The sequence below is a fragment of the Chiloscyllium punctatum genome, chromosome 39 (genome assembly GCF_047496795.1).
Source record: "Chiloscyllium punctatum isolate Juve2018m chromosome 39, sChiPun1.3, whole genome shotgun sequence".
NCBI classification, from domain to species: Eukaryota; Metazoa; Chordata; class Chondrichthyes; order Orectolobiformes; family Hemiscylliidae; genus Chiloscyllium; species Chiloscyllium punctatum.
The window spans coordinates 22,763,309-22,788,556 of record NC_092777.1 but is presented as its reverse complement, the minus strand read 5'-3'; the positions used below and the strand labels follow the sequence as shown (position 1 = coordinate 22,788,556).

The 25,248-nt window shown below is 41.6% G+C and overlaps 1 protein-coding gene across 1 annotated transcript in view; it reads right to left on the bottom strand.

Annotated features, from left to right (window-relative positions):
• Nucleotides 1-23,623, bottom strand: part of elac2 (elaC ribonuclease Z 2) — a 52,230-nt gene extending 28,607 nt beyond the window's left edge. Inside the window, exons 1-13 of the mRNA XM_072558305.1 lie at nucleotides 23,249-23,623; nucleotides 14,745-14,795; nucleotides 14,582-14,652; nucleotides 13,861-13,925; nucleotides 11,071-11,128; nucleotides 10,911-10,979; nucleotides 9,072-9,221; nucleotides 8,228-8,283; nucleotides 7,149-7,207; nucleotides 6,276-6,348; nucleotides 4,779-4,891; nucleotides 4,215-4,313; nucleotides 2,108-2,246 (exon numbers count right to left, since the gene is read on the bottom strand). Coding sequence (XP_072414406.1) covers nucleotides 2,108-2,246; nucleotides 4,215-4,313; nucleotides 4,779-4,891; nucleotides 6,276-6,348; nucleotides 7,149-7,207; nucleotides 8,228-8,283; nucleotides 9,072-9,221; nucleotides 10,911-10,979; nucleotides 11,071-11,128; nucleotides 13,861-13,925; nucleotides 14,582-14,652; nucleotides 14,745-14,795; nucleotides 23,249-23,535 — 1,290 coding nt within the window. The 5' untranslated portion in view covers nucleotides 23,536-23,623. The remainder of the gene's footprint in view (nucleotides 1-2,107; nucleotides 2,247-4,214; nucleotides 4,314-4,778; nucleotides 4,892-6,275; nucleotides 6,349-7,148; nucleotides 7,208-8,227; nucleotides 8,284-9,071; nucleotides 9,222-10,910; nucleotides 10,980-11,070; nucleotides 11,129-13,860; nucleotides 13,926-14,581; nucleotides 14,653-14,744; nucleotides 14,796-23,248) is intronic.
• Between the last annotated feature and the right edge of the window lie 1,625 nt (nucleotides 23,624-25,248).

Here is a 25,248-nt window from a genome sequence, read left to right as displayed (position 1 = left end):
TGAATTATCGATATTCATTGAATCAAAACAAAATGTTAAAATTCAGTGAAATTCTAATTTCTTCCTTTATTTGTAAATACAGAGGAACCTCGATTATCTGGCATTCGATGAATCGAACTTCAGATTATCCGAACAAGGTTGCAAGTTCCCGATGCTTGGCTAACAATGTTATCCGGCATTCAATTAACCGAGTGAAATACTCCCCATCCCGGTCTTTCGGATAATCATGGTTCCTCCATATATATATATATATATATATACACTATTCCTGCATTGCACCAGCCAGCCAACCGGACATCCAATTTTACCCAACTGAATGCTAATTAGCTTTCAATAGTGACTATTGCTTTATTTAAAAAGCTGAGTCAAATAGCGAAATGGCTGTGGAATTGAAACTTCAGCCGAAACATTGTGCTTTGCTTATCAGATTTTTAAAGCATTCTCGCACTTGGCATAGTGAGCTTAGCAGGTCAATATCAACATCATTGTAAGCACATCAGGTTGCACATTAAAATACATTCTAGAAAAGTGTGAAGAATAAGCCAGACATAAGATGACTAAAGCAAGGCCCGAGAAAGGCTGCCAGTAGTTTACGTTGCACATTTGCTTCATTGGTTTTGAGAGGTATATTGCGTCCTGTTTTGTTTTGAAGAGAGGGTTTTCAGCCAGAGGTACTGAATTGCCTCTTCTATCCTCGGGCGACTGTCTACGTGGAGTGTGCACATTCTCCCTGTGTCTGCATGGGTTTCCTCCGGTTTTCTCCCACAGTCCAAAGATGTGCGGGTTAGGTGAATTGGTCATGCTAAATTACCCAGTGATAAGTGCATTAGTAGGGAGTAGGTGAATGGGTCTGGGTGGGTTACTCCTCAGAGGGTCGGTGTGGACTTGTTGGGCCGAAGGGTCTGTTTCCGCACTGTAGGGAATTTAATCTAATCTAAATTAACCACTTGAGACACCTTCAGGCTTTTTGGTTTTCAGACTTGGAACAATAAAAGCAGCATGAATGGGTGGAGTCAGGCTCCCACAGAACATGGCTTTATTGAGCTTTCGGTAATTGGGGTTTTCAAGTTTGTTGTGAAATCGGTTTCAACTCTCTCCACCAGAATTTTCTCTTGGTGTTCTTTTCCCCTGGACTGGAGAAACATCGTATGCAAGAAAATCTATTTACTGCATTGGCCTTTGCCAAGGGTGTGTCTTAGGATTGTTGCTATACTGGAATAGTTGCTGTTTGGTAGTTAAACAATCTATTAATAGAGTTAAAGTTATTCTAATTCTTCTTTCTTTTCTTTGTACATTAACTGTAGGATAAGAACAAAATGCTTAAAGCCAAGTAGTGTGACCAATCAAATTACATCACAAAAACAGAACCTTACACTTGTCTTTTAAATAAGATAAAAAGTTAGATGTAGAGGACTATCTCCTTGATATATTGAATGGGGTTCGGTCTGTTCCATAATGATGCACTTTTAAAAAAAAAAAGTCCCTCTTTTCCCTCTTCATCGAGAAAATAAATGCTCAGCTCCAGTGCCACACCCATCAACATCACAACGTGGGCATGCCTCTGTGCCACTGTGTTCTTCTCCTTTAACCTGCACCATTTTTGACATTAGATAGACTGCTGCCCCAGGCCAACATCCCAGACAAAACCTTTAACCAGATTGAAGAGACACTTTAGTGGGGATTACAGAAGAAAGTACCGAGGGAAAAAGAGACTCTCATTCCCAGTCAACATGCCAGTGGATAATCGATAGACACTCCATTTCTTAGTACACTGTAGGATACAGAACAATCTCGATTATCCGAATGAGACAGGTGGGCAGTATTTTGTGCGGATAACAGAGTTTGGATGACGAATTGTTCAGAGAATGGATAGCGTTTTTATAGGACCTGGAGATCTTGTTCAGATAATCCAAAATTCAGATAACTGATGTTCGGATAATCGAGGTTGTTCTGTATACAGCTGCTGCTACCAAGCAAAACTGAAAAACAAAAGGGGGCAAGTAGCTCAGTGTGATCACCCTTCCCTCCTTTATTGACAGACACCCACCATAAATACTCATTATCTCCTTATAATTCCACAGCCTCAGACCTTGAAACACATTGCTACCTTAATCCGAAAGGTTTGCAGTAAGGGGAAGATCTCTGGGTGAATTAGATGGAGTTGGGTCTGGATCTTGTGGCTGCGCAGGTTATGCACAGATTGATTGTGTTCATTGAGGATCAGGTGTTCAGTGGTCGGTCCGAACCTGTGGATGGAGCGAAGTATGAGAGAGAGATGGGGAATAAAACCACCAAGACAAACAAGCACACATCACCACACTTAAAAGACACCTGTGCTTGCTGTCTATCAGGACAGGCATGCATCAAATTCAGTCTAAGTATATTTAGACATCTAAAGAGCTGGAATAAAGAAACAAACTTGGGCACTGATTTTTCAGGGTGTCATTAAGACACAATGGACCTCTAAAAATCAGGAGGGGGAGCCTGGATGCAGAAGACATACCCCTATTATTGACAAATCTTATTTTTGACAGTAGGGGTAAGGGTGGCGGGAATTCATGCAGCAGGGAAACCCCAGGGCTAAAGTTCAAAGAGACACTGTAGCAAGGACCTTAACCCACAGTGAGAGAGATTTTTTTTAAAAATCTGGCAGAGTAGAAACAATGGTCTTGAAGGCTAAAGAGAGATCTGTACAATGTTGAAGTGCTCACACATAATGTTCATCTTTGTTTAAAAAAATGAGCCAAAATAATCTGCTTGCCTGAATTCGTGAAGGATTTAAAAACTAAATGTTATCTAGCAATTACAACAGTCATTCATCGACTTTACTGAAGGGCCATTCTTATGTCAATATTAATGCTTGGTTGCTTTCTATAAAGCATAATTATCGCGGCAGTGTATTCCCAAGTCTCAATCTGATTGACAGCTCAAGGAATTGCTGTCTAAACATGGCATTGTGAGAAAAGTCTAGTGCGATAAACACTATTGAGGTTTTTTAAAAAAAGGACAACAATATTTATGCAACTTATCAAATGTAACAGAACACTGTACAATGCAATATATACTGATTTCTATCACATACTGAAAACATTACTGTCAATAAACAAAGACATTATTGACATATTGCAGTTCACAGCTGCTGACCATTAAACAAAGAAAATTTACTAAACTACAAGTGACAAATGGTTTGGAACAACATTTGGGAATGCAGAATCCAGAACTAAACAGGTACTTAAAGTTATCTTGACAGAATTAAAACTAAGAAAAAGCAATACTTTTGACCAGGAGTTTAAAATAGCCTTTCCAAGAAAGCACGTGCAAGGTAAGTGACGAGAAAGCTACCTGGGAGGTGCTCAATGAAAAGTGAGTTTATCACGTTAGGTGTTATGTCCAAATGGGAGGGAAAAAGAACAAGTTACCAGGGTCCCAGATTCTGTTCAGTTGGGAAGAAGTGATTCACATCAGCAAAGTTTAGGTTTTGGTAGTCTCCAGGCCATCAAAGCTGGAAAGAAGTCAAACTCCTCGAACAGCTTTACTTGGCAGGGCTTTTCACAAGTTCAGTTTGGGGAGAAAAGGTCAGTGAATTAATCAGCGCCTGCCTAACTCAGGTCAGTGTCATTAAATCTGGTCAGAGTGCAGAAAGTCTGAAAACAGATGTTTTCACCCTTCTCAGTCGAGTAAGAAATTAGTTAGTTAAAATAGGCATACTTCACTGGGGTGGAGCGGGGTGTCTCTAAAGAATACTGCTGGGGGCAAGAAAATCACAATTTAATTTTGCTGTTTAAATGAAAGATCTTTCCAAATTGTTTATTTATTTCCCCCGCATGTCTGAAGAGTCCATGTTCTTTTGTTGCATGTCTGAAGAGTCCATGTTCTTTTGTTAAAAGCACATTAATGCATTAATGAACGCATTAATGCAAGGCTGACAGTAGCCAGATCACAAAAAAACCTACAATCCATTAACCGAGGATTCATTGTGAGATCTGACAGCAGAGCATTCTTTATGGGCTGAATGGTCCACTTCTGCTCTTTCATCTTTTGGTTTTGATGCAGTATCACTATCATTGCAAATAGGAAGAATGTAATCCCAGAAGTCATCTAGAGCGATATTTGCTTTGTCTTTTTTTACTTCTATGTTGAATAACAATTAGTCCCTCATCCCCACAGAGTAATGGAGTTAAGCCAACATAGCAAACTTCATAAAATTGAATTACCTCTCCATCCATGATTTATAAATGTTATTTTCCAAAACAGACTCAGGTGTCATGTGAACAACTAATGCAGCAGGGCTTTCAGAACCTCCAGTTTGATACCTGCAATAAAAATGATGTTAATAAAAAACAAGTCGCAGACACAAGATTACAAGTACATTGCCCAGCTTCCTAATGGTACTGCTTTAACAAAGCACAGATATGTTACAGCCTGACACTGCCTGCAAATTGAAAAGACAACTCTTATGTAGGATGCATCAAGATATGTCTGTCAGAAACTACTGAGGCAAATCAAGAAAACAGGGCTACAATGGTAAAGGGCAGGCAACCATCTGACTATTCACCCTTTAGCAGTGAAATGATGAATAATGGGTCCAAAAGACCAGAGGGAAATACATGCATTCTCACCAGTCATCATTTAGGTTGGAAAGCTATAGTTTCAATACCCTTTTGCTTAGAGAGTAGAGAAAGTCTAAAGAGGTTCACATCTGGATTTATGTTCTCCAAAACATGAGATTTCCAATGCTACTAACAATTGTTTCAGGAAAGTCATGACAATCCACTCACTTGCGGAGTTGTTCATTCTCACACATGGGCTCAATAAATTTCTGACTGGGACATTCCAACACAACAAATGTGGGCCCTGGATCAGCAGGTGTACACACTTCATCAGGGTGGATCTGCAAAATAGGATAAATGGGACTTAAGCATCAAACATAACTTAGATTCTTTCAATTAACATAAAACCACTCTAATGAGCATCTCGAGTGACATAATGGGAAACAACAGGTCAAGTAAAGGTCTATTAAGTATTTAAGCGTGGATGAATTCTACTTTAGGAATGCTGAACTCTTACGCTGAGCAGACTTAGGAAGGAGAAAATTAAGAATGGAAAATTGCTGCAACCTTCCACGATTAGCATCAAATAGGTAAGTACTTGTCAAGATTAGAGTGATGCTGGCAAAGCACAGCAGGTCAGGCAGCATCTGAGGAGCAAGAAAATCGACGTTTCGGGCAAAAGCCCTTCCTCAGGGCTGATGAAGGGCTTTTGCCCGAAACGTCAATTTTCCTGCCCCTCGGATGCTGCTTGACCTGCTGTGCTTTTCCAGCACCACACTAATCTTGACTGATCTCCAGCATCTGCAGTACTCACCTTCACCTAGTTAAGTACTTGTGTTGGGTCTTTATAGATATTTCTCAATTTAACTCTTCAGATGTGTTATGACATCTCTGAAGCAGGTGACGCTTGAGGCATTTAGAATTAGATCTTATTGTCACATGTACTCAAGAATCGGAGTACACGAATACAGTGAAAAGTGTACAAGCTCACCATTCTCAGGCACATCTTGACTACAAAACCAGAATCTCAAAAATACTAGCAGAAATAAAAGAAAACCAAAAAATAAGGTAAGAAAAACATCCAGATCTCAAAGTCTAAATCTTATGTCCACAAAAGGTTTATATTTAGGAGCTCTATTGAATGTTTTATAGCAAATTTGGCTCCAACAGGCACACTGATGACTTATTTAAAACGCAGAAGGAACTTGAAATTATTCACAAATACTAGTCAAATTGAACTCATTGGCAAAGCTGTTGAAAAGAAAAAAACAGTCCATATAGCCATTCTAAATGACAACCACTCTCTCAGAGCCCTCAGCACACTTTCTAACAAATAGGCTATTTCAGGCACACCAATGAAGAATGTCATCACTGCTTCTCTCCACAGATGTCCTGTTTGCACCAATTTTAAAGAATGTGAGGACCTTACGCATGCATTAACATTCACGGCAACAAGAATCTCCATTCCCAAACCAACTAGATGCAAATTAATTAATTCAATTACATGTATTTTGCACTAATGAATTTAATACAAAGTAGAAAGACACAGCCATTAGTGATTTAAGTGTTTTTACTGGAATACGAAGAAAAGTGAAGACAATAACAAGTAGAAGCAGCACACTTCCTCCATATTGGCTTGCAGCTTCACCATTATTTATAACACAGCTGCGCAAGTACATGTTCATGAATCCAATTCACTGGTAAAGTCTGAAGAAAATGACAAACCTCCCTGCCTTCAAACGTTACAGTTTTGCCATCTTTCAAAGCAGTAACAATTGGACCGATAGCAGAGGTTCCCCTGAAACACAAAAGCACAGAAAAATAAACACATGTACAGCCTAATAAATAAAGGAGTCAACAAAAGTATTGATGGGTAAACAAGGAGCTAAAAATCTTAATTCAAAAAGGAATGTTAGTAAAATTATTTGTTCTCCCTTATCTCTCTGATATAAGTCGAACACTGACATGAGAACACACAACAGTGTAAGAGCACTTAATGACTTATTTTACAGGGCAGTGTGAAGGTGGAATCTTGCAGAGAGCTAGAGAGGGAGGGAGTCCCAGATATTTGACATGCTGGATCTGCAAACCTGCAACCCAAGCACCGCGTCCTACCTACGAACTCCAGTCAACAAAAATCAACCGTGTTGGATTGCTGAATATGGTTTTAAAAATGCAATAATCAATGGATTTATTTTAAGAATCACTATTAGGTAATAGCTAAGGAATTTATAGAAATCCAATGTAAACGGCATTCAGTCAACATATGGCTATATTAAATAAAATCTGAATGCAAACAGTCCCTGACAAACGGATAGTTAATGTGGCAGAGGGACTCTTATTGGGAAGTTAAATCTGCTGACAATAGTCTTTGTGCGAAGAAATCAAGTTATTACTGTCTGCTGTGATATGGTACTTTATTAATTTGCATCTTTACTCTCAGATGAATAGGTTAGGGAAAAGAGGGTCCCACCCAAAAACAATACATCTCCAATAGCTCACATTCCCATTCAAGTTTAATTGCTCACATGGATGGTGACTTCTTCCTTGTCTACTTCAGACATTCAATAGGACAAGGGCCAGAACACTGCTACTTACACTGGCAGACCAAGCTCCTTTGCCTTCATGACGAGGAAGTTTCCTTTCTTTGGGTGAAGCTGCGAATGAACATTATCCGATTAGAGCAACTCAGTAAAGGGTTGTCTAGACTCTAACTGGAGCTCTCAATGAAAGAGCTCGCCATTCAACCCTGTTCCCCTCAATCATTTCCCAGCCAATTGTCACACAAACTACGTTTCAAAGTTTCTTTTGAAAGTTATTATTGGAGCTGTGTACATCAGTCCTTCAGGCAGTGCACTTCAGATGGTAAGAACTGACTAAGTGAACAAAAGTTTCCCTGCTTCTCCTGTTCCAGTATTACTGCCAGTCACCTGAAATTGGTTAATGAAAAATGCCACTGGAATTGCCTTCACCGTGCTGTGATGATATTAAAGCTTTGAGAGATGCATTTTGGCCTGGTTTTAATTTAGAACAGAGATTTTGAAACATAGTTGGAAAGCTGTATCTTCCAAACCAATAAAGAGCTTGTAAGGCCTTGGGTTTCTTTTTTGGAGGAAGCTCGAATAAAGAAGCTCATCCCTCTCTGTTAAAGCTAAACCTCTTGAGTTTTCTCGCAGCTGCTAGAATTGCGTGCGAGACGATTTGTTGTACTGAATTTACCTTTGCTAAGGGTGTGTTCAAGGATGTTACTATATTGCGTTTTGTAGATAAATAAGTTATTATTCTGTTAAGTTTTCCAGTAGAGTTTCTTCTTTGTATTTTAACTGTAGGGTAAGAATAAAGTATGCTGAACTTAAAGTGGAGTATCGTGTAACCAATCAAATTACATCTGAATGAATGATTAATCGCATGTCTAGGGAGATACAGAGAACAGTGTCATCGCCACCATCTGGTGCCATTTTAAGGGACAAAATAAAGTACACCCTACACTTGCTTTTAAATAAAAGTTAGGGCCTAGGCTATCGCCTTAATATATCTGAAGGAGTTTTGGTCTAATCTATAACAGAGTCACCTGAAATTGGTCACTGAAAAACACCACTGGAATCACATTTATCCTACCAAAACAGCTTCTGATTTTTAATACCTCTACCTGTTCTAATGGGAAAATTAACGCCCACCTTGCAGACAAAAGCCACCACCAGGGAAGTATCCCTTGCTGATTTTGGGCTTCTCTCTAGAGAAAAAAACAAAGGCAGAAGATTGTCAGCAAAGATTTATAAAGACAGGGAGAGCATCTGACCTTACCAACTTTTAATTTGCTCAACACCCACCATCAATATCATCCCACAGACGAGGAGTGGGCAGCACGGTGGCTCAACGGTTAGCGCTGCTGCCTCACAGCGCCAAGGACCCGGGTTAGATTCTCACCTCAGGTGATTGTCTGTGTGGAGTTTGCAGATTCTCCCTGTGTCTGTGTGGGTTTCTTTTGGGTTCTCTGGTTTCCTCTCACAATCCAGAGATGTGCAGGTCAGGTGAACTGGCCATGCTAAACTGCCCATGATGCTAAGTGCGTTATTCAGGGTAGGGGAATGGGTCTGGGTGGATTTATCTTCAGCGGGTCGGTGTGGACGTGTTGGGACGAAGGGACTGTTTCCATGCTGTAGGGAATCGAATCTAATCTAGAAAAAATGTGTGCTCAGTTGTTCACTGCCAAGATTTGTTTAGCTTTATATAAAGGCAGGAGGACTCTGATTTGTTAAGGCAATGTCCTGAGAAATGCATGAGAAAATGGCTGGCACCAGCAACTCAAATTTTACGTGACCAACTAACCAAATTATTTTTATTAAAAAAGATAAAATATTTAAGGCAATGAATTTCTCTCTCAACACTGCTCTGCATAAAGATTCCAGCTCACAATCACCCACAAGTTAACTACTACTTGAACAAGAAAACACAGAAAATAAAATGCAACGTAAGCACGGGCAGGTGATTTGCATTAATAGATTCCATGGTGACTTTTACCTGGTTTTTTATTCTGGTTTTCTGAAAAACAAGCCTCACCATCCTCCAGGAGCCGCTCTGTGGATTTTGGTGAACGGGTCTGGTCAGTGCTGGCTTTACCAAGTGACAAATTCGGACTCTCTGTACCTCTGCCCTCAGAGTTCAAATTGGCTGCAGTTAAAGAACAAACCCAACTTTACAGCGTGAAGTGAACAAAAAGATACTTTCGTCCTGCATCCACAATACTCCTGCAACACACTAGCCCCCAAAAGAAACAACAAACCAAACTAAAATTTGAGGTGATTATAGAAAAAGCAGAGTATCTACCCATGTTTGAGATACTTTTACAATGATGAACATCCATCCAACCCCAAGTGTCACAGAACACATTGAGACCTTTATAACCCAGCTACATACTAATTTTTCTCTTTTTGATCAATGGAAAGTGGTCTACAAATTGTATGGAGGCTAAACTGTAATAAATTTAAGGAATAAAGTTGTCGATCTGACAGCACATTAAGTTTGATGAGACACATATGTAGGGAGGCAGCAATTCAGCCCTTTGAGCCTGTTCCAGCATTCATTATCATCATGGTTGATCATCCAACAGTACTGAGAGCATAAAAATGATACATTCAAACCAGATCAAGGGTTAATTGGACACAACCATTCAACTACTCATTAAAGTACGTGGGAAACAGGCCAACTACTGAAAGCAGCTTGTGTTGGCTGAGGAAGGACCATGTGAAATGACACTGTTGTGAGAATTGTCCTGTTTGGCCGTCACACAGAGCCACCTGGAAGTGTTTCTCTGGATAGTGGAATATCCGGGAGAGTACTGAAAGTACGACAGAATGATGGTACAGCACGCCATCTTAAATTCAAAACATTGTTAACAGTCAGGAACTTGGCCTGGGATTGCGAATGAAGCCAAGAACCCCAGAGTTCTCCAGACCAGCTGTTGTAAAGCAGGCTCCCCAATGGGCAGGGGGCAGTGAGACTCATTGTTGAATATGTCTAAAGTACTTTCTGCACTCATTAGTTTGCCTAGAACATAGGCAATTGTGATCACACTGCACACTGAAAAAAGCAAAATAGTGTGGATGCTGGATATCTGAAACAAACAAGTTACTGGAGAACCTCAGTGGATCTATGAGCATCTGTGGAGAGCGAAACAGAGATAACATTTCAATTTGGCAGACGTCTGCAGAGTAGGAGAACTCAAATCTCTACAGATACCACCAGACCTGCTGACCTTCTAAAGCATTTCCTGTGCTTGTTGCAACTTTCTTACACTTGTATTTTACTTAAAACTGTTAGATTATTCCAAGTTGTTGGCTTTGTTGATTGTTGTATTGGTTGGACTTTAAGCAAGACTTGTGTTTTTTTTCATCTGCACTTTTACTAATTCACGGCCTGAATATAAACTGCCTGTTGCTTTTTTGCCTTCTTAGCCTCTGCAATGTATATGTATCTATACGAAGGTTAGCTGTCTCTGTTCTGTCAGTCGAGTCTGGAGAATTCGTCCTGCTCTTCATGAGCTTCATCATCTTATTCTGCAACTTTGTTTGGTTAACATCTGCTGGTTTGGCTCCTGTCTCAAACCCATGCTGTTAGTCAGGGAATTGTGTTTGCTCAAGCCTCATCCCTTGAAAAGCACAACTTCTGAGCGAGGGAAACCGGGTCAGAGTTGATTTGTTGTTTGTGCTGTTTGGCTGTATACTGGCAGGAGCCAGTGAGTTCCAAACCTCTTCCCCTCAAACAGCAGCCGACGTGATTCAGATCTGAAGTGACCAGTGAGAAATAAATCTACTTTCATCACAAACAAAAAGCCAGATACAGGTGGAACTGGATACTTACCAAATATGGGCACCTGATGCACAGTCATCGTCTCATCAGTGTATTCTGAGTGGGTGTATGGGCGAACAGCTGGCAAGAAAGGAGCATACTAAAGAGTTAGTTGAAAAGATTCATTCACATACACCATAGCAGGTAATAATCATAACTTCACAGGTCCTACCTAAATCTAGTCCTTGTAATGGCCCAGAGAATGATCTGATTGCAGTCAAGAATTTATCCTGTCAAAACATAAATTTAAAAACTGGTGTTAGTTGATTAGTACATGATCTATGAATTCAGCAGCTCAAGGAATTTTCAATATTAAAACCTTGATAAATTTTGAGTATAGCTCATGTAATTGATAACTCACAAGTTGATTTTTTTTATGACTAGACTACCAGTTAACTTATTTTACCAATTTAAAACCAAAATTAAAGCTCTGTTCAACAACTCAAAAGGACAAATTCTAAACGTTTGGCCAGGCCTTGACTGCCCTATTACATCATGAGTAAAATTAGAATGCCACTTCTTTTGGGTTTGTTATAGTCCAATGCTTCATTAAAACATAAGAGCATGGCCTCGAAAATTACTGGTATAGAAAATGATTCCCATTTAATAGACAATTTTTAAAAAAAAAATCAGGCAGTTTTGTATCTGTTGGATAATGCAGGAGGCAAAGGGGGTTCCCTACATTAGGCTGCTGGTGAGGCACTTTATTTTTAAACTTTTCATAATTATCACTCTGCTTCAATTGATTAGATCATAGGTGACCCCTTCACTTGCTATTCAGCTGTTGACACTTTACTCTCACTGTCTGACACTTTTGATCACCTGCAGAGGCTTGTTATTCACTACCAACACTCAATTCACAACATCTGTACGATTTTTTTGATCTCTGCCTAGAAATTCTTTGTGCACGTGCATCTCTTCACTTCACCAGTGCGCCAAAAGCTTTTGATTTAAATAAAAGCTGTTGGACGATAACTTGGTGCCGTGTGACTTCTGATCTTGTCCATCCCAGTCCAACACTGGCACCTCCACATCGTGGTGGTAAAACAGGAAACTCGTTTTCCCAACATAGCAACACCCCGATTGTCATTGGCTATGGCTCAGTAGACACAGGCAGAAGGCCATGGCTTTGTGTACCCGAGAACAATAGTTAGACTGATATTCCAGTATATTGAGGGAACGTCGCACAGTTTGGACTGCTATCTTAAAGAGTACGCTATTTAGCCACTGGAGTATGCCCTGCCATTTAATGCATACACTCATTCTCCACCCATTTCCCCTCCCCCTCCAAACAGATAGAGTCTTATCGATTCCCTCATAGGTCAAAAATCTGTCTGACCAGCCTTGAATACATGCAATGATGCAGCTTTCATGGCTCCAAGGAAGTTAATGAATTCCAAAGATTAACCACACACTAAGGGAATTCCTTACCTCCACTTCAAATGGGATATCCCATATTTTGGGAAGGTGCTCACTAGTTCTAGTTTCAACCAGTAGACGACACGTCCCCTCAGAATCATTGCTCAGACGAGTTGTGAACCAGAGACCCTGTCCTCCTCAGGTGGGCATAAAAGCTCCCTTGGCATTATTTTTCAAAAAGAAAAGATAGGAAGCTCCCCCAATTCAGGCAAGTACACCCCACTCAAAAAGAATCTCAAAAAAGTGATAAGATTATTTACTCATTTCCACACTGCTGTTTGAGGGGACTTAGTTGAGCCAAATTACTAGCTGTATACAAGAATGACCACATTTCAAAAGTGCTTAATTGCATCCTCTTTATACATTATCATACAATCTAACATTTAAAACGGTAAGTCACCTAGACTCAAAAGGTTAGCTTGCTCTCTCTCCACAGCTGCTGCCTGACCTGCTGAGATTTCCAGCATTGTTTCCAATGCTAAAAGACTATTGTTTTTGAAAAAGGTTGACAGCATTATTTCAGTCAACCACACTCCATAGAACCTATATCCCCTTAGGACAAATTCCTGAGTTGTACAGCTAATTCCCACCCAAATCATCATCAATCCCAATATATCCAACACAAAGTTTCAACATCCCATTAGATCTCATGTATCTTTTCAGATGAGAAGAGCTGTCCTCTTTTTAAGTCATTCTCCTGAAGTCTCAAGAGATAGCTCAAGATTGCCCTTCATTCAAATGCAGAGATCACAAAACGTGACCAGAGCAGCAAACAGAATTGTCACAATGGATGAGCCAGGACTCGGCTCCTTTGGAATAAGGAATGATGGGTCAAAGAGCACAATGCAGCCGTTTAACATTGAGAATGAGTTAAAACATGCGCTCAGATCTACACTATAAATCAATGGTCAGACAGAAGAAGGAAGAAATCAGAGACATCTAAATGTTTTCCGACGGTTCTGGCAGGCTGGAACATGGCTTGGATCTAACTGACATGGAGCTGGAAGACATTTGGATTGATTCAACATTAGATACACCAATTGGAGACAGCAGAACAACTAGGGATCAATGAAGGAGATAAGTCAGGTTATCACACCAGCTTTAATCTGAAACCTGCTTCTAGATAATTTCACCAAGGGGTCACATAAAAGCCAAGTAGAGACCACGTGGACACACAAGGAAGTGAAGGTCTCAGGATACGTACGGTGAAACCTGTTAAAACAGGTTGCAAGATAATAACGAACGGCAGGCATTCAGAAACAGAAGCAACCAGAAATGACCAGCAAGGCTGGGGTGGATGTTAACAGAAGGCAAAATTGAACAATACTTGAAGGCATGTCATACGGTTGGATTATTAACTATATCTCAGTGCCCTTAGGTGGATGAGCGGTTCACGACACGTTAGAGGAACTGCAGAAACTTTCAGCAAACTATTTATTTTCCTTTTCTGTACAACTGCAATAAAGTGAAAAATGTTTGATTGTACATTAAACACACCATAGCCCGCAACATGGTTAAGGCACAACAATCTCGCTGTACTTACAAACTGCGGTGGTCCAGAGAATACACACTTGGAAACGCCCGTGTCCTTCAATGTTAGAATCATGCCTGAAGAACAAGTGTTTCAGGACTGAGTTAGTCTTTCTGACAGATTTGGAAAATGAATGGTCATCTTTTCCTAGCCTTAACATAATCCTAATCTGAAAAGCAACATCAAAATACTCACTCTGAACTCCTCTGAAATAGCCCAATCTAACTACTCACTTGTAAAGAGCTCCTAAAGATCATATAGTAATGGGAGCAGAGTTAGGCCATTCGCACCATCATTCAATCATGACTGATGTCTCTCAACCAGTTACTATAGAGATTATAACCCTTGAGGTCCTGTCTTTAAAATTTTGTTCCCCAATCCCTGACACGCCCAAACAGAACATCTTGCCTACTCAAGGTAACTAGCGCTACCTTAAAATAAAATAGAAATCATCCACAGGCCTTAAACACAACAGACCCTTCACCCGTTCTCCACCTGCCAAGTCCCTCATGCAGACACAAGACCTTCACATTTAATCCTGAAGCAATGCCATGATTTATCCAATGCGACCTTACATTTCAGATCATTCCATGTAAACATTTCAGTTTTTCAGTACAAGAATTCAGGAAAGATTTCACAGTTGTTAGATTCCCATCTCAATTACACATTAAACCTTTCCCTTTCTAAACAAAAAATATTGGCTTAAATTCTACATTCAATCCCATTTTCCTACCAGATAGTCCTCCGACATTGGACCAACTCATCCTTGTCACAAAAATATTGTCAAGACGAGAAATCTTTAGCCTGCAAATGAGATTGAAAATATTTTATGAAAGGTGCACACATCCCCAAAATGATTGTTTCTGGTGCAGAAACAGAGACAGAGATCTCCTTACTTGTGTTCCTGCATCAGCCGCTGAGTCCCCTCTCCACAGTTAAAGAGATACCTGGAATACATAAACAGGTGAATGGTCAATCTGGGCCAAACCCGCTTTTAATTCAATCTGCTCATTCCTGACAACAGAAACAAACATCCAATGTTACAATAAAGTGATTATTTTCATTGCAAACACCATTACAGTGGAAAATAGGTCTCAGTCTCACATTCTGCAATTAAACTGAAGTAGAAAACAGGTTTTTGCAAGGTTTGTAGCTCAGGTTGAGGTTTAGGGTGTAGGTTTGCTCGCTGAGCTGTAGGTTTGATATCCAGAAGTTTCATTACCCAGCTAGGTAACGTCATCAGTGGCGACCTCCAAGTGAAGCAAAGCTGTTGTCTCCTGCTTTCTATTTATATGTTTGTCCTGGATGGGTTTCTGGGGTTTGTGGTGATGTCATTTCCTGTTTGTCTTTCTGGAGGGGTTGATAGATACGAACACGAAATGACATCACCACAAACCCCAGGAACCCATCCAGGACAAACATATGAAATAGAAAGCAGGAGACAACAGCTTCGCTTCACTTGGAGGTCGCCACTGATGACGTTACCTAGCTGGGTAATGAAACAGCTGGATATCAAACCTACAGCTCAGCGAGCAAACCTACACCCTAAAAGAAAACAGGTGAATATTTTAAAAGGACTGGGTTATTATGTTAAAAAAAGTTAAGAATAGAATAGATGTGGCTCTTGAAGATTTAGGGCAGGAAGATCTTTTCAAGGATGAACTGAAATAGATAGCCGATTGGGCCAAATAGCCCCTCTCTGAAATACATAACTGGCAACAAACAGACGTTCACCCTTTCTTCCTCATTTCAGAGTGCAGGTTAAATCCAGTGTGTGCTACTCCTCAAATCAGTCATACTTAAAAGGACTACTCTCCCTATAGTCTTCTGCATGGCTTTTTGAATATCCTTCCCACCTCTCTTCTGCTGGTCTGCCTCCAACTTTACATTAGTAATGGGAGTTTACCAAGAATAAATTTGCATTTATATTGCACCTTCCATAACAGCCAAATACCAATTTGGCTCATTGTCCACTTATTGTTTCACATGTAAGGAAAATGTAGCCGTTATGTTGACTGAAGGATGAATCTTGAATGGGACTGCAGGAATTATGGAAGATCTGAAGGTGAATAAATCACCTGGATCAGATGGACTACACTCCAGAGTTCTGAAGAGATAGTGGAGGCTTTAGTGATGATCTTTCGGTTATCACTGGAGTCAGGGAGGATCCAGTAAATCACTGATGAAACCCCCCGTCCCCAGTTTAAGGAAGGAAGGAAGGAAAGAAATGGAAAATTATAGGCTGATTAGCCTGACCTTGGTTGTCGGTAAGATTTGAGTCCATTGTGAAAGATGCGATTTCTGAATCTTGGAAACGCATGGTAAGATAGGCCAAAGTCAGAATGGTTTCACCAAGGGAAGATCATGTCTGACAAATCTGCTGGAATTTTTTTTTTTGAGGTGGTAACAAGCAGATTAGACCAAGGTGAGCCAATGAATGTTATCTGGGCTTTCCGAAAGCCTTCGATAAGGTACCGCACAGGAGGCGGCTGAGTAAGATAAGGGCCCCTAGTGTTACAGGCAACAAACTAGCATGGATAGAAGCCTGGCAGTCTGGCAGAAGGCAGAGAGTTAGGATAAAAGGGCCCTTTTCAAGATGGCAGCTGGTCACTAGTGGTATCCTGTAAGGGTCAGTGTTGGGACCACAACTTTTCATTTTATACATTAATGATCTGGATGAAGGAACTGAGGGCATTCTGGCTAAGTTTGCACACGATACAAAAGATAGGTAAAGAACAGGTAGCACTGAGGAGGACAGGAGTCCATAGAAGATTTAGACCGGTTAGGAGAGTGGGCAAAGAAGTGACAGATAAAATACAATTTGGGAAAGTGCAAGGTCATGCACTTTGGTAAGAAGAATAGAGGCAGGGATTATTTTGTAAATTGGGAGAAAATTCAGAAATCTCAAGTGCAAAGAGATTTGGGAATCCTAGTCCAGGTTCCTCTTGATGTAAACTTGCAGGTTCAATCTGTAGTTAGGAATGCGAATACAATGCTGGCATTTATTTTGAGAGGACTTGAATATAAAAGCAGGGATGTACTTCTGAGGCTTTAAAAGGCTCTGGTCAGACCACATTGAGAATGTCGTGCGCAATTTTGGGCCCATACCTCAGCAAGGATGTACTGGCCCTGGAGCGAGTCCAGAGGAGATCCATGAGAATGATCCCAGGAATGAAAGGCTTAACGTATGAGGAATGTTTGAAGACTCTGGGTCTATACTCGATGGAGTTTAGAAGAATGAGGGAGGATCTAATTAAAACTTACAGAATACCGAATGGCCTGGACAGAGGGGAAATTGGGAAGATGTTTCCAATGGCAGGAGAGACTAGAATCTGAGGGCACAGCCTTAGAGTAAAGGAGAGATATTTTAGAACAGAGATAAGGAGAAACATCTTCAGCCAGAGAGTGGCAAATCTGTGGAATTCATTGCCGCAGAGGGTGGTGGAGTATATTTAAGACAGAGATTGATAGGTTTTTGATTGTCAAGGGGATCAAAGGTTACAGGGAGAAAGCAGGACAAGGGGGTTTAAAAACCTATCAGCCATGATTAAATGCAGAACAGACTGGATGGGGTGAATGGCCTAACTTCTGCTCCTATGTCTTGTGGTCTTAATTTTCCCATCCACAGCCTCCCAACCAACCCACTTCACCCAGGCTCTACATTTGATGTGTGGCACATGAATTCCAAAGTGCATTTGAAATGGGAGTTTAGTTCAGATGTATTTAAAGGGAAGCTGGACTCTCAGAATCATAATTTAAATGAGGAAAAAGGATTAGAGGGTTTCAATCATAAATCACAATGGGAAAAAGTGAGGACTGCAGATGCTGGAGATCAGAGTCGAGAGTGTGGTGCTGGAAAAGCACAGCTGGTCAGGCAGCATCCGAGGAGCTAGAAAATCAACGTTTCAGGCATAAGCTCTTCATCAGAGATCCTTGCAGCATGGGCGGCTTTTGCAATAGTTTCAATGTGTGGCACTTGAGATTAGAGCACTTCAACCAGGTACATATGATAATGTAGCCATTTTGTCTGTAACCAAGAGGCACAGCCTTCTTCCTGCACACACAACTCGTCAGGTGGTGAGGGTGTACATGATAATCCAAGACCAAATTTCTCAAGAATCACTTAACTGGAAGAAGCCTACCTCACCAAGTTTTACAGTAGTCAATATTATTCCAAAACAGAGGTTTAAAAGTCCAATATGCACAACATAACTACACAGAGCATCATACAGATGCTCTGGTAGTGCAGGGGACCAGAATCTCTAACCAAACTAGAGATGTCAACATCTTAAGTGAAAGCACTGCAAAAAGGTAGCCAATTTGGACGCCAACCTGTTTATGTGAACAGAACTCTTTCAGAATTAAACACCATCTCTAACAGAGTACAATTGTAAACTGGTGTTTTAATGGAACAGAATCAGAAAAAAAAACCTGACAATGAACTAAAAGACTTTAGGACAGACTGATTAATAAAACTTGGCTAAAGGAGACAGCTTTTGTGAAAGGAGAATCTTAAAGGGTAAATGGTTTAATGTTTTGGACAGAATTCGAGATTTAGTGCCTAGACAGCTGAAAGCACAGGGGAGTAACAGGGAATAGACCAAACTTGCAGGTCTGCAGGAATATATAGATATTTCAGACTTGTAGGTCCGGAGGGGGTGACAGAGGTGGATAAAGGGCAAGGCTTGAAGAAGGATTATAAAATACGTAAGGATGAAAATTTTAAAATTGAGTCAGTGACCAGTAGCCAAAGTACATCATATGAGCGGCACTTGTTTATTCAGAACCAATATCTAAATGGATATTTTTGTTCCCTAATCAGCATTCCCAACTTTCCTCCATCCTGCAGTTCACTGGTTGTATATGTATTGCATTGTGTGTACACAAAGATTGCATAGGATTCATTGCTAAAACCTTTTTTTTTTACAAAAAATATTTAAAGTTTCCTGAATCCAGACTGTAGTTCATGACTCTTCTGAGGAGCCACAAACCAAGTGTGGTTGAGAAACTGGTCCATCTCCACAAAGGTTAGAGAGGGGGTTGGAGTTCCCAATTTCACATTGAAACCAGCCAGGCCTGGAATGTCGTGGCAGACTCAGTCCTCACATCCTTAACCAATGGGGGCGAAGAACCAAAACATAGGACAATGGTGTGAAAGGTCTCTGGAGTCAGCCTGACTCAAAAAAAAACTACCCAGCTCTGTTCCCTCTCTCTAACTTCAGTTGCGGTTAGTTGTTGGAAGTGATTCTGAAAGATAGGACGTGATTTTGTGCACAGGAAGTCATGTCTGACAAACTTGATTGAATCTTTTTGAGGAAGTAACTAAAAAAATTGAGGAGGGCAGAGCAGCAGACATTGTCAAAGGCATTACTGAAATCCTAGTAAACATGGCAGACTAATTAGTAAAGTCAGTTCAGTCGGGATTCAGAGTGAGCTTGCCAACTGGATATAACATTGGCTTAACAGCAGGAGACAATGATTGTGGAGGGCTGTGTTTGGACTGGAGGCCTGTGACTAGTAGTGTTCCACAGGAATCAGTGTTGGGTCACCTGTGTTTGTCATTTACCCAAATGATCTAGATGAGAATATTAAAGGCATGACTGGTCAGTTTGCGGATGACACCAAGATTAGTGACATAGTGGATAGTGAAGAAGGCTATCCAAGGTTACAAAGATATCTTGATCAATTGGGTCAGTGAGCTGAAGTGTGGCCAATACAGCTTAATTGGATAAATGCAAGATATTGTATTGCAAGCAAAGGGATATCTGGTAGGTGGGAGCCTTTCAAAAGTGAGTTAATGAGGGTTCAGGCCCAGTATTTCCTGTCAGAGTGAAGATTAAGGCTAGCAGGAGTAGAGAACTCTGTGTGACTAAAGTTATTAAGGTCCTGGTCAAGAAAAAGAAGCAGGCAAATGACATCTGTAGGCAGCTGGGATCAAAGGACTTCCTTGAGGAATTCAGAGGGTATTAGGGTACACTTGAGAGAAATCAGGAGGGCTAAAAGAGGACACGAGATGGCTTTGGCAGATAGGGTAAAGGAGAATCCAAAGAGATTTTCCAAGTACATGGGAGGCAAAAGAGTAATGAGGGAGTGCATAGGGCCTATAGAAGATCTTATTGATCTTAAGGATGTTGAGCAACAAGAAACTGGCATGATCCTAAATGAATCCTAAGTGGGCGGCACGGTGGCACAGTGGTTAGCACTGTTGCCTCACAGCGCCAGAGACGCGGGTTCAATTCCCGACTCAGGCGACTGACTGTGTGGAGTTTGCACATTCTCCCCGTGTCTGCGTGGGTTTCCTCCGGGTGCTCCGGTTTCCTCCCACAGTCCAAAGATGTGCACATCAGGTGAATTGGCCATGCTAAATTCCCCGTAGTGTTAGGTAAGGGGTAAATGTAGGGGAATGGGTGGGTTACGCTTCGGCGGGTCGGTGTGGAATTGTTGGGCCAAAGGGCCTGTTTCCACACTGTAAGTAATCTAAGAATATTTCTTACCAGTATTTATTGTCGAGAAAGGCATGGATGCTCGGGAACTTGGGGAAAAAAGTGATATCTTGAAGACAGTTCACGTTATGTGTGCTGGAAATGTTAAAATGCATCAAGGTGGATAAATCCCTGGGACCTGATGAAGTATATGCCTGGCCCTAGCAGAGATATCTATCATCAACAGCCACAGGTGAAGTGCTCAAAGATTGGATGATGTGCCATTATTTTAAAAAGGCCGCAGAGTACCTAGGAACAATAGACTGACGAACATAATGCTTGTGGTGGTTAAGTTGTTAAAGAGGGATTCTGAGAGGCAGGATCTCAAGGCATTTGGAGAGGCAAGAACTCATTTGGGATAGTCAGCATGGCTTTGTATGTGGGAAATTGTCTCTCTCAAATTTGATCAAGTTTTGTTTTGAAGGGGTGACCAAGGTAGATCAGGGCAGTGCAGTGCACTTAAGAGTTGTCTACATTGACTTCAACAATGCCTTTGACAAGGTACCGTACAGTAGGCTTTTGAGTAAAGTTAAATCTCACAGGATCCAGGGAGAGCTAGCCAATTCGATCCAAAGTTAGCTTGATGGCAGAAGACAGAGGGTGATAGGAGAGGGTTGCTTTTCAGTCTGGAGGCCTGGAACAAGCAGTGTGCCACAGCGATTGCCGACGGGATCACTGTTATTCGTCATTTATATAAACGATTTGGATGAGAATTTAGGGGATATGGTTAGCATGTTGGCAGATGACACCATGATTGGTGGTAGAGTGGTCGGTGAAGGTGGTTCTCTGGGAATGCAGCGAGATCTTGATCAACTAGGCCAGAGGTCGGAAGAATGGCTAATGCAGTTTAATTTAGATAAATACAATGTGTTGCATTTTGACGGGTCAAACCAAGGCAGGACTTTGTCAATGGGAGGGCCCTGGGGAGTGTGATAGAACAAAGCGATCTAGAGGTACTAGTTGATTGCTCCTCGAAAGTGGAATCACAGGGAGACAGAGTGGTGAAGGCAGCTTTTGGCATGCTTGTTTTCATCGGTCAGAGCATTGTGTTTAGGGGTTGGGACATCTTGTTGCAGCTGTACAAGACATTGGTGAGGCCATATTTGGTGTACTAGATACAGTCCTAATCACCCTACTATAGAAAGGGTATTATTAAACTAGAAAGAGTGCAGAAAAGATTTACTAGGATGCTACCTGGACTGGAAGGTTCAAGTTATAAAGAGAGGTTGGATAGGCTAGAACGTTTTTTTTCCCCTGGAGGGTGTGAGATTGAAGAGTAACCTAATAGAGGTCTATAAATTCACAAGAGGTACAGATAAAGATAGATAGACAACAGTTGTTCCCTCTATGGTAGAAGAGTCTAAAACTAGAGGACATCGGTTTATGGTGAGAGGGGAGAGACAGAAAAGGGTCCACAGGGGAAATGTTTTTCACACAGAGGGTGGTGAGTGTCTGGAACAGGCTGCCAAAGGTGGAGACATGTACAATTTTGTCTCTTAAGAAACACTTGGACAGATACACAGATGGGTTAAGTATGGAGGGACGTGGACCAAACACAGGCAAATGGGACTAAATCAATTGTGAAAACCGAGCAGCAGAGACAAGTTGGGGCAAAGGGCCTGTTTCCATGCTGCAAGACTCTGACTCTGTACACCACTTTCCAGAGGCATAATTAACTTTGTTGAAACCATGACGCCTCTCTCTCATGTGCTCTCTTAGATCATCACTTTGAGAGGTGTTCCCAACTGTTCCAGCCATTAACCCTTTCAAATCCTCATATTAAATAGTTCTGGCTAGTGACCTTAAATCAGAACACTCAATGTGATTGACACACACGGTGCTATCTGATGTGCTGGGTAATTCCAGCACTTTTCTACATTGTTTAGTACTGTTGTAATATTTTTTAAAAATATGTAAAAAATAAAGACACAGATGTCATCAGAAGCAATGAAACTGTCCCAGCATGAACAGGCTAGATGAGCTTTCTTCTGATACTGGTCATAGGATTGCTGGCAGCTTGATCTGCCAAAGATTGACAATGCTTTTGAGCCCTGCCAATCTGTACAGACATCGATTGGTGTTGGCTAATTATATACTGCCTCCTCACATACCAAAGTCATTTATGACCACTGGGTTACTTTTGAAATACAATCAGGTCACTTGCTGGCAACTGAGGTAAATATTAAAGCATGTCAAGATCCCACAAACATATCAAATGAGTAAACAGCCTGTTACTTAATCCTGCTGATTAAAGGATAATTGCACATCAGCAGAATTTGTTGCCACTCTCTTAATTCAATCATTCAATCATTTAACAGTCGCCAGGCTGTGATCCCTTGTTTTCTGACATACACAGGCAAATGCAACTTGTTTAATTGTGAAAACTGGATGGCCTGGGCAGGTTAGGCCAAAGGGTCTGTTTCCATGCTGATTCACTATAGATGCCACTTGGCTATCTCCAACGTTTCCTAGTTCAGATATAGTATTCACAGAATCTTACTGAAAAAGAGAACAGCAACTGTATACATCTCATAGGGAGCCAGCCTGACTATGGTGGACATAAACCGTTGGGTAGTTGAGGTGGTCATTTAGTCCAATTGCCTGGCCCTCTTCCATGGTTATGTTCATGTCCCAGGGTATCTTCAAAGAGGAGGACAGAGTCCACTGCCACACTCTAGGCCTTCTACAGCTGCTGGGAACCCCAAGGAGTGCATTATCAATCATTGTAGTATTTTAATTCAAATTTTATTTGTTTGGTTCCTGGCGTGCCCCTTGAATCTTTGACTTTGATGAAACTGTTTTTGAAGTGGCTGTAGAAGAGGGAGTCACAAATGGGAAAACTGTGGGAGGGGAGTATGCCAGTCAGCAGAATTACTTTCCTTAAAAAAAGAAATGCAATAAGTACTGCCCTTACTTACCTGTTGTACTCAGAGAAGACATAGACAGCAGCAGCGGCTTCCCTGCTCCCAGAACCTACAACCTGCAGGTAGACAGTGGAGGGTCCGTGGGTCGCTCCATGCTTCCTCTTCTCCCTGGTCTTTAGGTGTCTCAGGGTCGGCTTCTCCTTGTTAACGGGGGAGCTCCGCTGCTCCCCGGCCGGGCTGAGGGACATGCTGGTGCGGGGACACAGCAGCGGGACAGGGGCGAGGTTAATGCGGTGCGGCAGCGCCCTGCGGGACAGTCGCTGGAGACTAACTCGCAACATGCACAGAGACTGTGGGAGGGGAGAGGGTCAGCTCGCCGGCTCTGCCTGCATGCTCTCTCCTCTCAGCTTCACCCTCTCCTTCCGTCGCTGCCTCTGACAACTTCTGGTGGTGAATCTCCACCTCCAGCAAGATCGCACAGCCAAGGACTTCCGCAGCGCGTACAAAAATAAATGCAAGACACTCCCCCCCCGTGCTTTAAACATCCAAACCAGAAGGTTGCAACTTCTTACTTGCAATGGGTGCAAAGTGTTAGCAATTAAAACTGCTGCTAACCTCAACAAAAAAAAATTGCAACGTTGCATTTGTGTGATTTCATAGAAGAGAATCCCCACAGTGTGGAAACAGGCCAATTTGCCGCACCGACCCTCTGAACAGCAATCCACTCAGACCCAGTCCCCCACCACCCTACATTTCCCCCCTGACTAATGCACCCAACTCACACCTCCCTGAACACTATGGGCAGTTTAGATTAGATTCCCTACAGTATGGAGGTAAAAACAATGACTGCAGATGCTGGAAACCAGAGTCTGGATTAGTGGTGCTGGGAAAGCACAGCAGTTCAGGTAGCATCCGAGGAGCAGTAAAATCAACATTTGAGGCAAAAGCCCTTCATCAGGAATACTGATGAAGGGCTTTTGCCCGAAACGTCGATTTTATTGCTCCTCGGATGCTGCCTGAACTGCTGTGCTTTTCCAGCACCACTAATCCAGAATCCCTACAGTATGGAAATAGGCCCTTCGGCCAAACAAGTCCACACCAACCCTCAAGAGTAACCCACCCAGACCCACTCCCTTACATTTACCCCTGACTAATGTACCTAAGTTTATGGGCAATTTAGCATGGCCACTTCAACTGACCTGCACATCTTTGGACTGTGGGAGGAAACCGGAGCACCTGGAGGAAACCCACGCAGACACGGGGAGAATGTGCAAACTCCACACGGACAGTTGCCCGAGGCTGGAATCGAACCTGTATCCCTGGCACTGGGAAGCAGCAGTGCTAACCGCTGAGCCACCCTAAATTTGCATTTGTTTACATTTTATCTACATATTTTTGAAGCCTTTCTCAAGGCAAGCTCGGGTCTGTTTTGGAAAAAATTAAAAATCACACAACACCAGGTTAAAGTCCAACAGGTCTATTTGGAAGCACTAACTTTTGGGGAAACACTGTACAATTAAAGCTGCTTAGGAAAAAGTGGCTGACATTGTCAGCAATGTTGTGATATGTGTTTTTAAAAAGCATTTGTGCTGCAGCAAATAATCTGGTTGTTGTTATTTGTGAGCAGTCCCACTACACAGGTAAACTGGCCCCAAGCAGTATCCTGAAGGATAGGCAAATTCTGACTGCAATCTTGAACTTGAGCTTTTCACTCAAAAAACATTTGCACAGACCCAGAAGCTCACAGAACAATCCTCAGTACAGGGTCTGTGACCATGTGGGACATAATCCAAGTTGCAGCGAGAGTCAACTTCTTAACATAAAGTTAAAATTAATAACAATTTTTAAAAAATCACTTTCGACTCCAACAGCGGTTGAAGTAACAATGAGTAAATGGCAGCTTTTGAGCGCTGAGGCAATGAGATTTTAGTCAGGTGGTCCTTATGCATGTAACTCTTAATTTTTAACAATTTTTTATGGGCTGTGGACTGTGATCCCTAATCGCCCTGGAGAGCCTTTTACAAAGGCAATTTAAGTGCCATAACCAAATGTTT